Source organism: Salmo salar, chromosome ssa11 (assembly GCF_905237065.1).
Source record: "Salmo salar chromosome ssa11, Ssal_v3.1, whole genome shotgun sequence".
Classification (NCBI taxonomy): Eukaryota; Metazoa; Chordata; class Actinopteri; order Salmoniformes; family Salmonidae; genus Salmo; species Salmo salar.
In genome coordinates, this window is record NC_059452.1 from 108083909 (window position 1) to 108098370 (window position 14462).

Here is a 14462-nt window from a genome sequence, read left to right on the forward strand (position 1 = left end):
TCTGACTACTTTACAAATGCACTGTATATCACATATTATAAATAATATTGAAAATCTGAGCTGTTCTTTCCTGGTTGCTGTCGGGAGTCTCTCCCCCCACAGCGGCGTAAGCCCCAGTCTGTCCTGGGGCCAGGTATATGTTTCCCAGGGCCGTGCCCACCGGCGTGTCCTCTGGTATGGTGAAGGAGTACTGAGGCTGGGTAAAGGAAGGGACCAGGGCGTCCGGGGGGAGGACATGGATGAAGGCTGAGACCAGAGAATGTTTAGCCGGGGAGCCACGGTCTGTAGCCTTGACAAAGAAGGATAGGATGGTTCCCTGGAGATGGAGAAGAGATCCTTTAGTCACCATCCAACCACTGTCAGGCTCCACCTGGTGGAACAAAAAAGAAGAAGAATTGTCAAATAGGTTGTGTGCTTTTCAAAGACCCGACCCGTGTGGCTCAGTTGGTAGAGCATGGTGTTTGCAACGCCAGGGTTGTGGGTTCGACTCCCACGGGGGGACCAGTACGGAGAATTTTTTTTTAATGAAATGTATGCATTCACTACTGTAAGTCGCTCTGGATAAGTGTGTCTGCAAAAATGACTAAAAATGTAAATGTAAGCCCCTGCCTCAACCCACCTCCAGTACGTCAACCAGGGGCAGGCGGGCCTCGCTGTACAGGGAATAGATGACCCGTCCATTGGGTCCAGCGTCAAGGTCTGAGGCCTGGATCTGGGTAACCAAGGATCCTTTAGCCACATTGGACTTGATGCTCATACGATACTCCACAGCCCTGAACCGTGGGCGTTGTCATTCTCATCAGTCAACACCACACGGACTGTACAGAATGCTGCACGACCTGGAAACATGATAGTAACAGTGTTATGTTGTAGACATGATAGTTACAGTGTTGTCATGAGAGTAACAGTGTTATATTGTAGACATGATAGTTACAGTGTTGTAGACATGATAATAACAGTGTTGTAGACATGATAGTAACAGTGTTGTAGACATGATAGTAACAGTGTTATATTGTACACATGAGAGTAACAGTGTTGTAGACATGAGAGTAACAGTGTTGTGTTGTAGACATGATAGTTACAGTGTTGTATTATGGATGCTGAATGTGTTATTGATACATTGATCATTGATGCTCTACTGATGATTGATGAAACCACCCGGCTCGAAGGACCATTAAAAACTATTCTGGCATTTCAACAAACAAACAAACACACAAACAAACACCCCCCCCTCCCTCCCCCCAAACACATACCCTCCCCCTCTCTGTACCTCCTCCATCAAGGGCCATGACGGTGAGGACTATGTCCTTGTTGCTAGGGTTTTCACGGTCTAGTTTCTGTGCGGTGGTGATGAGGCCTTTAGCGTCGATGCTGAACTTACTCTTCCCCAAGTCGTTGATGAACGTGAAGGTCACCTGACCGAACAGACCCGAGTCCTCGTCCGTAGCGCGCACCTGGAGGGAGAGTCATGATTTATTGTTTGATTAGTCGGTTGGTTGGTTTTTATTGATTCATTAGTATTGACACGATCGACACCAGATTATAGTTCTGTGATCATCTCCTTTCATTTGAATTCTTTACTCAAACAAGAATACACCAGCAGTGAACACTATATCATCATACATCATACCTCTCACCTGTAGAAGTTAGTGTCAGTGTTACCTCTCACCTGTAGAAGTTAGTGTCAGTGTTACCTCTCACCTGTAGAAGTTAGTGTCAGTGTTACCTCTCACCTGTAGAAGTTAGTGTCAGTGTTACCTCTCACCTGTAGAAGTTAGTGTCAGTGTTACCTCTCACCTGTAGAAGTTAGTGTCAGTGTTACCTCTCACCTGTAGAAGTTAGTATCAGTGTTACCTCTCACCTGTAGAAGTTAGTGTCAGTGTTACCTCTCACCTGTAGAAGTTAGTGTCAGTGTTACCTCTCACCTGTAGAAGTTAGCGTCAGTGTTACCTCTCACCTGTAGAAGTTAGTGTCAGTGTTACCTCTCACCTGTAGAAGTTAGCGTCAGTGTTACCTCTCACCTGTAGAAGTTAGCGTCAGTGTTACCTCTCACCTGTAGAAGTTAGTGTCAGTGTTACCTCTCACCTGTAGAAGTTAGTGTCAGTGTTACCTCTCACCTGTAGAAGTTAGTGTCAGTGTTACCTCTCACCTGTAGAAGTTAGTGTCAGTGTTACCTCTCACCTGTAGAAGTTAGCGTCAGTGTTACCTCTCACCTGTAGAAGTTAGCGTCAGTGTTACCTCTCACCTGTAGAAGTTAGCGTCAGTGTTACCTCTCACCTGTAGAAGTTAGCGTCAGTGTTACCTCTCACCTGTAGAAGTTAGCGTCAGTGTTACCTATCACCTGTAGAAGTTAGCGTCAGTGTTACCTCTCACCTGTAGAAGTTAGTGTCAGTGTTACCTCTCACCTGTATGACTCTGGATCCAGCAGGTGTGTTCTCTCTGGTCTCCGCCAGGTAGAACCTCTGACTGAATACTGGACTGTAGAGGTTTGCTCCCAGCACATACACATTGACCTGGGAACATCATATTCATCATTATCATATACCTGTATCATAGTTCTCTACACAGGTTCGCCCCCAACACACTCACCAGACATCAATATAAAACAATCACATAAAATTATTACTCTATTATTATTATTATTATTATTATTATTATTAATATTATCAAATTATGAATAATATTAATATTACCCTAGTATTACTCTATTATTATTACTATTATTACTATTATTATCAAATTATTATTAATATTAATATTAATATTACCCTAGTATTACTCTATTATTATTATTAATATTATTATCAAATATTAAAATTATTCATAATCATATTATTATAATTAACATTATTATTAGTATCATCACAGTATTATTATTTTTACTCTATTATTATTATTATTATTACTCTAATATTTTTATTATTAATATATTATCAGTAGTAGTAATATACATATACATATTATTATTATTATTATTATTAATACAATTATTAATATTATTACAATGATTATTAGAATTATTACAATTAATAATATTATTTAAATTATTATTATTATTATCACCCTATTATTATTTTTACTCTATTATTACTCTATTATTAATAATATATTATTGTTATTAATAGTATTATTATTATTACTCTATTATTACTCTATTATTACTCTATTATTATTATTACTCTATTATTACTCTATTATTATTCATATATTATTAGTATTATGCTATTATTACTCTATTATTAATAGACTATTATTATTAATATTAGTATTATTAATATTATTACTCTATTATTATTAATATATTATTACTCTATTATTACTCTATTATTTTTAATACTCTCCCAGCTGCCCACTTGACTGAGGCTAGGAAACACTGTCACCACCGAAAAATCCACTGTAATTGAGCATTTCAAAAAGCATTTTTCCTATGGCTGGCCTTGCTTTCCACCTGGCTACCCCTACCCCGGTCAACAGACCTGCACCACCCCACAGCAACTTGCCCAAACCTCCCCCATTACTCCTTCACCCAAATCCAAATAGTTGATGTTCTGAAAGATTTGCAAAATCTGGACCCCTAAAAAATCAGCTGGGCTAGACAATCTGCACCCTCTCTTCCTAAAATTATCCGCCACAACTGTTGCAACCCCTATTACTAGCCTGTTCAACCTTTCTTTTGTATCGTCTGAGATCCCCAAAGATTGAAAGCTGCCGCGGTCATCCCCTTGTTCAAAGGGGTAGACACTCTAGACCCAAACTGTTACAGACCTATATCTATCCTACCCTGCCTTTCTAAGGTCTTCGAAAGCCAAGTTAACAAACAGATCACCCGACCATTTCGAATCCCACCATACCTTCTCCGCTATGCAATCTGGTTTCCGAGCTGGTCATGGATGCATCTCAGCCACGCTCAAGGTCCTTAACGATATCATAACCGCCATCGATAAAAGACAATACTGTGCAGCCGTATTCATCGACCTGGCCAAGGCTTTCAACTCTGTCAATCACCACATTCTTATCGACAGACTCAACAGCCTTGGTTTCTGACTGCCTCACCTGGTTCACCAACTACTTCTCAGACAGAGCTCAGTGTGTCAAATCGGAGGGCCTGTTGTCCGGGCCTCTGGCAACGGGCCAATGACGGTGCCACAGGGTTCAATTCTCTGGCCGACTCTTTTCTCTGTATACATCAATGATGTCGCTCTTGCTGCTGGTGATTCTCTGATCCACCTCTATGCAGACGACACCATTCTGTATACTTCTGGCCCCTTCTTTGGACACTGTGTTAACTAACCTCCAGACGAGCTTCAATGCCATACAACTCTCATTCCATGGCCTCCAACTGGTCTTAAATGCAAGTAAAACTAAATGCATGCTCTTCAATCGATCGCTGCCTGCACCTGCCCGCCTGTCCAGCATCACTACTCTGGACGGTTCTGACTTAGAATACGTGGACAACTACAAATACCTAGGTGTCTGGTTAGACTGTAAACTCTCCTTCAAGACTTACGTTAAGCATCTCCAAACCAAAATAAAATCTAGAATCATCTTCCTATTTCGCAACAAAGCCTCCTTCACTCATGCTGCCAAACATACCCTCGTAAAACTGACTATCCTACCGATCCTTGACTTCGGCGATGTCATTTATAAAATAGCCTCCAAAACTCTACGCAGCAAATTGGATGCAGTCTATCACAGTGCCATCCGTTTTGTCACCAAAGCCCCATATACTACCCACCACTGCGACCTGCATGCTCTCGTTGGCTGGCCCCCGCCTTTCCTTCCAGTTCTCTGCTGCCAATGACTGGAACGAATTGCAAAAATCACTGAAGCTGGAGACTCATATCTCCCTCACTAACTTTAAGCATCAGCTCACTGATCACTGCACCTGTACATAGCCCATCTGTAAATAGCTCATCCAACTACCTCATCCCCATATTCTAGGCGAACAAAGTTCATAACCACACTTGGCAGTAGTGTGTGGCACGTCATTTCCGGTCACAACTGGTAGACTTGTTTACGTGCTGCTGTGCATTTTGTTGCTAACGTTACTTTGCTACCTGCCAACTTAACGGTTTTTATTTTTTAATTATCGTTTATATTTTTTGTTTTTCCCCTCACTTGACTTTTTTCATTCAACTTTTTCACTCCGGACGCTTTATCTGGACATGGTTCGTCAGGACCTCCACCAGCCGAAACTAAGTAGTAACATTAACATGATGCCTTCTAATTGCAGTCGCTGTACTTATAATATACAGGAGAACGATCGCCTTATGGCAAGGACAACCCAAAGATTCCTAGATGCCCTTCCAGACTCCCCCCGCCTACCCAAGGACGTCATAGTACAAAAATCAGTTAACCACCTCACTGAGGAACTCAATTTAACCTTGCGCAATTCCCTAGAAGCAGTCGCAACCCTAAAAACAAAAAACATTTGTCATAAGAAACTAGCTCCCTGGTATACAGAAAATACTCATGCTCTGAAGCAAGCTTCCATAGAATTGGAACGGAAATGGCGCTAAACCAAACTGGAAGTCATCCGACTAGCTTGGAAGTATGTAGTATCGAAGAGCCCTCACTGCTGCTCGATCCTCCTATTTTTCCAACTTAAAAGAGGAAAATAAGAACAATCCAAAAGCATTAGATGGGCTTGCCCCTATCTATCTTTCCGATTTGGTCCTGCCGTACATACGCTACGCTACGGTCACAAGACGCAGGCCTCCTTATTGTCCCTAGAATTTCTAAGCAAACAGCTGGAGGCAGGGCTTTCTCCTATAGAGCTCAATTTTAATGGGATGGTCTGCCTATCCATGTGAGAGACGCAGACTCAGTCTCAACCTTTAAGTCTTTACTGAAGACTCATCTCTTCAGTAGGTCCTATGATTGAGTGTAGTCTGGCCCAGGAGTGTGAAGGTGAACGGAAAGGCTCTGGAGCAACGAACCGCCCTTGCTGTCTCTGCCTAGCCGGTTCCCCCTCTCTCCACTGAGATTCTCTGCCTCTAACCTTATTACAGGGGCTGAGTCACTGGCTTACTGGTGTTCTTCCATGCCGTCCCTGGGAGGGGTGCGTCACTTGAGTGGGTTGAGTCACTGACGTGGTCTTCCTTTCTGGGTTGGCGCCCCCCCTTGGTTTGAGATCTTTGTGGGCTATACTAGTCCTTGTCTCAGGATGGTAAATTGGTGGTTGAAGATATCTCTAGTGGTGTGGGGGCTGTGCTTTGGCAAAGTGGGTGGGGTTATATCATACCTGTTTGGCCCTGTCCGGGGGTATCATCGGATGGGGCCACAGTGTCTCCTGACCCCTCCTGTCTCAGCCTCCAGTATTTATGCTGCAGTAGTTTATGTGTCGGAGGGCTAGGGTCAGTCTGTTATATCTGGAGTATTTCTCCTGTCTTATCCGGTGTCCTTTGTGAATTTAAGTATGCTCTCTCTAATTCTCTCTTTTTCTCTCTTTCTTCTCTCTGTCGGAGGACCTGAGCTCTAGGACCACGCCTCAGGACTACCTGGCCTGATGACTCCTTGCTGTTCCCAGTCCACCTGGCCGTGCTGCTGCTCCAGTTTCAACTGTTCTGCCTGCGGCTATGGAACACTGACCTGTTCACTGGACGTGCTACCTGTCCCAGACCTGCTGTTTTCAACTCTCTAGAGACAGCAGGAGCGGTAGAGATACTCTGAATGATCGGCTATGAAAAGCCAACTGACATTTACTCCTGAGGTGCTGACCTGTTGCACCCTCTACAACCACTGTGATTATTATTATTTGACCATGCTGGTCATTTATGAACATTTTAACATCTTGGCCATGTGCTGTTATAATCTCCACCCGGCACAGCCAGAAGAGGACTGGCCACCCCTCATAGCCTGGTTCCTCTCTAGGTTTCTTCCTAGGTTCTGGCCTTTCTAGGGAGTTTTTCCTAGCCACCGTGCTTCTACAATTGCATTGCTTGCTGTTTGGGGTTTTAGGCTGGGTTTCTGTACAGCACTTTGTGACATAGGCTGATGTAAGAAGGGCTTTATAAATAAATGTGATTGATTTGACTGATATTGGTAATATTCCTCTTGGTATTACTATATTGCCATTATTACTCTGTTAGTAATATTACTCTATTATTATGAGTAGTATTATTATTATGTTGTTATTATTACTCTGTAAGTGTTATTACTCTATTGGTGTTATTACTCTATTAGTAGTATTACTCTATTAGTATTAGTACTATATTGGTACTATTACTCCGTTAGTATTAGTACTCTTGATATTACTCTATTAGTATTATCACTCTTTATATTGCTCTATTGGTATTATCACTCTATTGGTGGTATTACTCTATTAGTATTAGCACTCTATTAGTATTATTACTATGTTAGTAGTATTACTCTATTAGTATTATTACTATGTTAGTAGTATTCCTCTATTAGTATTATTACTATGTTAGTAGTATTACTCTATTAGTATTATCACTCTATTAGTATTATTACTATGTTAGTAGTATTACTCTATTAGTATTATCACTCTATTAGTATTATTACTATGTTAGTAGTATTCCTCTATTAGTATTATTACTATGTTAGTAGTATTCCTCTATTAGTATTATTACTATGTTAGTAGTATTCCTCTATTAGTATTATCACTCTATTAGTATTATTACTATGTTAGTATTATTACTCTATTAGTATTATTACTATGTTAGTAGTATTACTCTATTAGTATTATTACTCTATTAGTATTAGCACTCTATTAGTATTATTACTATGTTAGTAGTATTCCTCTATTAGTATTATTACTATGTTAGTAGTATTACTCTATTAGTATTATTACTATGTTAGTAGTATTACTCTATTGGTAGTATTACTCTATTAGTATTAGCACTCTATTAGTATTATTACTATGTTAGTAGTATTCCTCTATTAGTATTAGCACTCTATTAGTATTATTACTATGTTAGTAGTATTACTCTATTAGTATTAGCACTCTATTAGTATTATTACTATGTTAGTAGTATTCCTCTATTAGTATTAGCACTCTATTAGTATTATTACTATGTTAGTAGTATTCCTCTATTAGTATTATTACTATGTTAGTAGTATTACTCTATTAGTATTAGCACTCTATTAGTATTATTACTATGTTAGTAGTATTCCTCTATTGGTATTATTACTATGTTAGTAGTATTACTCTATTAGTATTAGCACTCTATTAGTATTATTACTATGTTAGTAGTATTCCTCTATTGGTATTATTACTATGTTAGTAGTATTACTCTATTAGTATTATTACTATGTTAGTAGTATTCCTCTATTGGTATTATTACTTTTTTTTAGTATTATTACTTTATTAGTATCATTACGCTATTGGTGGTATTACTCTATTAGTATTATTACTCTTTATATAGGTATTGTTACTCTATAGGTATTGTTACTGTATTAGTAGTATTACTCTTTATATTACTCCATTGATATTATTGCTCTGTTCGTATTAGTACTCTATTAGTATTATCACTCCATTAGTAATGTTACTCCATTAGTATTAGTACTCTATTAGTATTATTACTCTATTGGTATTAGTACTCTATTAGTATTATTACTCTATTAGTATTAGTACTCTATTGGTATTATTACTCTATTAGTATTATTACTCTATTGGTACCGTTACTCTTTTAGTTGAATTACCCTCGGTATTACTCTATTGGCCCTATTACTCTATTAGTAGTATTACAATATTTTTATTATTACTCTATTAGTAGTATTACTCTATTAGTAGTATTACTCCTGATAGTACTCTATTGGTATTATTACTCAATTAACATTATTGCTCTTTATATTACTCTATTGGTATTATTACTCTATCAGTATTATATCGCTATTGGCAGTATTACTCTATTAGTATTATTACTCTATTAGTAGTATTACCACATTAGTAATATTACTCTACTAGTACTATTACTCTATTAGTATTATTACTCTTTATATCACTCTATTGATAGTGCTACTCTAGTAGTATTATTACTCTTTATATCACTCTATTGATATTATTACTCTACTGGTATTATTACTCGTTATATTACTCTATTAGTGGCGTTACTCTATTAGTATTAATACTCTTTATGTTACTCTATTGGTATTATCACCCCATTAGTATTAGCACTCTATTAGTATTATTACTCTATTAGTAGTATTGCTCTATTAGTATTAATACTCTAGTGTTATTATTGCTCTATTAGCATTAGTACTCCTGATATTACTCTATTGGCATTATTACTCTTGCTATTGCTCTAGCGGTTATTATCGCTCTATTAGTATTAGCACCCTATTAGCATTATTACTCTATTGTTATTATTACTTTATTAGTATCATCACCCAAGTGTTATTACCGCTCTATTAGTATTAGTACTCTTGATAATACTCCATTGTTATTATTACTGCATTGGTGGTATTACTCTATCGGTATTATTGCTCTATTAGTATTACTTTACTCTATTGGTATTAGCACTCTTATTCTCTGTTATCATTGCTCTATTAGTATCATTACTCGACTGGTAGTATCACTCTATTGGTAGTATTACTCTATTAGTATTATTACTCTATTGGTATTATTAGTATTATCACTTAACTGGTAGTATCACTCTATTAGTATTATTACTCTGTTAGTATCATTACTCTATTAGTATTTCAGCTCTATTTGTAGTATTACTCTATTAGTATTATTACTCTTTTAGTATTATTACTCTATTGGTATTTCAGCTCCATTTGTAGTATTACTCTATTAGTATTACTACCCGGTTAGTATTATTACTCTGAGTATTATTACTCTGTGAGTATTACTACTCTATTAGTATTGCTACTCTATTAGTATTAGTGTTTGTATTGCTCTATTTCTATTATTCCTCTATTTGTGGTATTACTCTATCAATATTACTCTTAGTATTACTCTATTGTCATACATATTAGTATGATCACTATTTTGGTATTATTACTCTATTAGTATTATTACTTTATTTGTATTATTTCTCTTGGTATTACTCTATTAGCAGTATTACTCTTAGCATTACTCTATTAGTATTTTTCTCATAGTATTACTGTATTGTTATTATTACTATATTGGTAGTATGACTCTTAGTATTACTCTATTAGTATTACTTATCTATTAGTATTACTTATCTATTAGTATTACTTATCTATTAGTATTACTCTATTAGTATTACTTATCTATTAGTATTACTTATCTATTAGTATTACTTATCTATTAGTATTACTTATCTATTAGTATTGCTTATCTATTAGTATTACTTGTCTATTCGTATTACTTATCTATTAGTATTTTTGCTCTTATTATTACTCTTATTATTTAAAATACAAAAAAAAGGAGAATAACATCAAATAAAAAAAATTAAAAATAAATTAAGTCCAAAGCTTCAAACCTCAGCGGTGTTTGTGAAGACCCCGTCAGACACAGACACGTTGAGCCTAAAGGAATCCCTCATCCCCTGCCTTCTCTGATTGGACAGAGATATCAACCCCGTCTCTGTGTCCATCATAAACACCGTCCGTTCATCACCGGATAGGATATTGTACCTGGATGGATAACGTCATAACACAGAAGCAAATTACTGTCAGTATTAATATAGAGATTAGCCCTGTGCCAGGTTGTCAAGACCATCACAGAAGCAAATCTGGGTAACACTTTACTTGACACCCAGTGTTATATGATTATAATGGTCATAATGCTTCTTGGCAGTGTCATAAAGTGCATTTTCTTAGTCCAAGTAAAGTGACAGGATGGTCATAATGCTTTATGACAGTGTTATAAAGTGTATTTTCTACAAGTTATTTAAAATATGATGAAAAAAAAAATGCCTAAAGAATTCATTTACAACAATGACAAAAGGACTAAATTTGAGTTTTGACACTCTTATGTAGGTGTCATAACCAGCCATAAGATAACACAATATATTTCACAACAGGTGAGTTATAATGATATGGTTATGACCTAATGTCTCATAATGTGTTAATGCATTCTCAGCCATCCTAATAGAAGAACGGTTTAGGGCAGTAGAGCAGAGGCCTGCCAGAACACCGTACATCACGATGAACGGTCTCTAGACCTGCCAAAATCCACAAGATCAAACTGAAGGGTCCTCAAGAATACAGCACAAGGAGGCCAGCACAAGGAGGCCAGCACAAGGAGGCCAGCGCAAGGAGGCCAGCACAAGGAGGCCAGTACAAGGAGGCCAGCGCAAGGAGGCCAGTACAAGGAGGCCAGTACAAGGAGGCCAGCACAAGGAGGCCAGTACAAGGAGGCCAGCACAAGGAGGCCAGCACAAGGAGGCCAGCACAAGGAGGCCAGCACAAGGAGGCCAGCACAAGGAGGCCAGTACAAGGAGGCCAGCACAAGGAGGCCAGTACAAGGAGGCCAGTACAAGGAGGCCAGTACAAGGAGGCCAGCACAAGGAGGCCAGCACAAGGAGGCCAGTAAAAGGAGGCCAGTACAAGGAGGCCAGCACAAGGAGGCCAGTACAAGGAGGCCAGCACAAGGAGGCCTGTAAAAGGAGGCCAGCACAAGGAGGCCAGCACAAGGAGGCCAGCACAAGGAGGCCAGTACAAGGAGGCCAGTACAAGGAGGCCAGTACAAGGAGGCCAGTACAAGGAGGCCAGCACAAGGAGGCCAGCACAAGGAGGCCAGAGCAAGGAGGCCAGCACAAGGAGGCCTGTAAAAGGAGGCCAGTACAAGGAGGCCAGTACAAGGAGGCCAGTACAAGGAGGCCAGCACAAGGAGGCCAGTACAAGGAGGCCAGCACAAGGAGGCCAGCACAAGGAGGCCAGCACAAGGAGGCCAGTACAAGGAGGCCAGCACAAGGAGGCCAGCACAAGGAGGCCAGCACAAGGAGGCCAGTACAAGGAGGCCAGCACAAGGAGGCCTGTAAAAGGAGGCCAGCACAAGGAGGCCAGCACAAGGAGGCCAGCACAAGGAGGCCAGCACAAGGAGGCCTGTAAAAGGAGGCCAGTACAAGGAGGCCAGTACAAGGAGGCCAGCACAAGGAGGCCTGTAAAAGGAGGCCAGCACAAGGAGGCCAGTACAAGGAGGCCAGCACAAGGAGGCCAGCACAAGGAGGCCAGTACAAGGAGGCCAGCACAAGGAGGCCTGTAAAAGGAGGCCAGCACAAGGAGGTCAGTAAAAGGAGTCCATTAAAAGGAGGCCAGTCAGGAGTAACGACCAACCTTAACAGATCCTGAGATAGAGGCTCTTGACTCTGCGTAGGGCTGAAAGACGGTGAAAAGAAAGAGCCAAGAAGCGAACTGGCTTCATAGCCAAAATCCCTTTGACTTCACAAAGGCAGCTGCTAGAGTAGAAGCACATTGGGAACTTGGCCTGTTCCAAAGAGGAGATCGGCCGGCACATCCAGAACACGTACAGCGACCCCGACAAGGAGCAGGAGTTGGGGCAGTGTAACATCTTGATAGCACCAGTCACATGAGTTCGACAACAGGGAGCCACAACCTGAAAGAAGTACAGGACGTTGTGAAGAAGGTCTAACTCAGCTCCTGGACCAATCGAAGTCTCGTACAAGGTCTACAAGTACTGCCCTCTGTTACTCAAGCGGCTCTGGAAGATCCTGAAGGTCATCTGGAGGAGAGGAACAGTGGAGATTCGACAAAAGAGTTTAAATCTCAAAGGAAGAAGAGTCCAAGAGAATCGGCCAGTTCAGGATCACATTGCTAAGTGATGAAGGGAAGATTTTCTTCAGCATTGTAGCGAGGTGGCTTGTAGCTTTACTCTCTACGAATAGCTACATCGACACATCGGTGCAAAAGGGAGGCCATCACCAAAAGTACTTGAACTGGAGAGCTGGCTGAGAGCGGTTAACCAGTCAGGACTGTCTGGCAAGTTCGGCAAGTTCAAGGCATGGCTGTATCAGCATGGCATCCTCCCAAGGATAGTCTACTCATCTACGACTTCCCGGTCTCCACTGTCGAGGACTTGGAGAGGAAGGTCAACAGCTATCTCTGAAGGTGGCTGGGATTGCCTAGGAGACTGAGCAGCATCGCCCTCTATGGGAACAGCAACAAAAGAAGTCCCTGGAAGTGGAGATCAAGGTGACTCGGGCCAGGGAAGTGATACAATACAGGCAGTGGAGTGACCCAACGGTGGACCAAGGGGGGATAGCGGTCAATACAGGGACGAAGTAGAGAGCAGAGGAAGACGTGCTGCAGGCTGAGTCTCGGCTGCACCACAGTGTTCTGGTGGGAGAATTGACTAAGAGAAGAGCCAGGCTGGGAATACTTCTCAACCCCCGGTACGACACTCCCAAGGGGAAGGAGAGATGCAGGTTGGTTCAGGAGGAGGTGATAACAGCTGTGGAAGAGGAGAGGTCCAACAGAGCAGTGGGAATGAGACAGCAAGTGAGCCTAGATGAGGTGAGAGCAGCCGGTGGACAGGAAAGTCTTGTGGACTGATCTCTGGCAGGCAGAACCACACTGCATTATGTTCCTGATCCAGGCAGTGTATGATGTCCTACCCAGCTCACCAAACCTGTTCTGCTGGGGCAAAGTGGAAACTCCTGCATGTCCGCTGTGCTCCAAGACAGGGACACTGGAGCACATTTTAGGTTGTTGTCCTAAAGCTCTGGGAGGGGGCTGTTATCGCTGGCGCCATGACAAGGTTCTCAAGACCACCGCAGAAGCTATACTGCACAGCAATCGGCAATAAGAAATAAGCAATATGCACTAGAATCAGAAGCAATCTGAAGCAATCTGCACAGGAATCAATTTTGTTCGAGCTGGAGAGCAGCCAGGCTTAAAATCCAAACCATCAGCAGGGATCCTAGCTACTTCTCTGGACTGGCAGGTGACAGCAGACATTTGATTGATATTGTCAAGACAATCCTGAGACCAGACATCACCTTGGTCTCAGAGTCCACAAAGACCATCATTATTCTGGAGCTGACAGTCCCTTGGGAAGATTGTCTGGAGGAGGCATATGATACAATGATGGCAAATACGAGGGACTGCTCATTGACTGCAGGGAAGCAGGGTTGGAAGGTGCATGCCTATCGAGGTTGGCTGCAGAGGTTTTGCTGGGCAATCCTTCTACAGAGCCGACAGCACACTCGACATCAATGGAGCGAAGAGGAGGAGAGGCATCAGCAACACCATCGAGGCAGCTGAGAAAGCATCAAGATAACCCCTGGATCAAGAGAGGAGATCCATGGGGAGCAACATAATGCCACCTCGACACAAGTCGGTGTCTGATCAACCTCGGATGGGTCGCAGGGCAAGGGTGTCTGATGTTGTAAGACCCAAAACACCCTATGACCACAGGTTACATCACTGATGATGTGTCCAGGAGCATCAAGAGATGTATTCATTCAATTACCAAGAGACATCATGATAATGTTACATAGCAACATATTACTAGAAAAATTGTATAACGGTCTTAACCCCCAGACCAGGAGAACACAGTCCAGGTGAAC

General features: G+C 41.0%; 1 protein-coding gene across 1 annotated transcript in view; it reads right to left on the reverse strand.

Moving 5' to 3' along the window:
* The window catches only part of LOC106594524 (protocadherin Fat 3), a 51851-nt gene continuing 37389 nt past the window's right edge, over positions 1-14462 (reverse strand). The window contains exons 17-21 of the mRNA XM_045688915.1: positions 10413-10566; positions 2406-2513; positions 1254-1454; positions 620-763; positions 1-370 (exon numbers count right to left, since the gene is read on the reverse strand). Of these exons, the coding sequence (XP_045544871.1) occupies positions 29-370; positions 620-763; positions 1254-1454; positions 2406-2513; positions 10413-10566 (949 nt within the window). The 3' untranslated portion in view covers positions 1-28. The remainder of the gene's footprint in view (positions 371-619; positions 764-1253; positions 1455-2405; positions 2514-10412; positions 10567-14462) is intronic.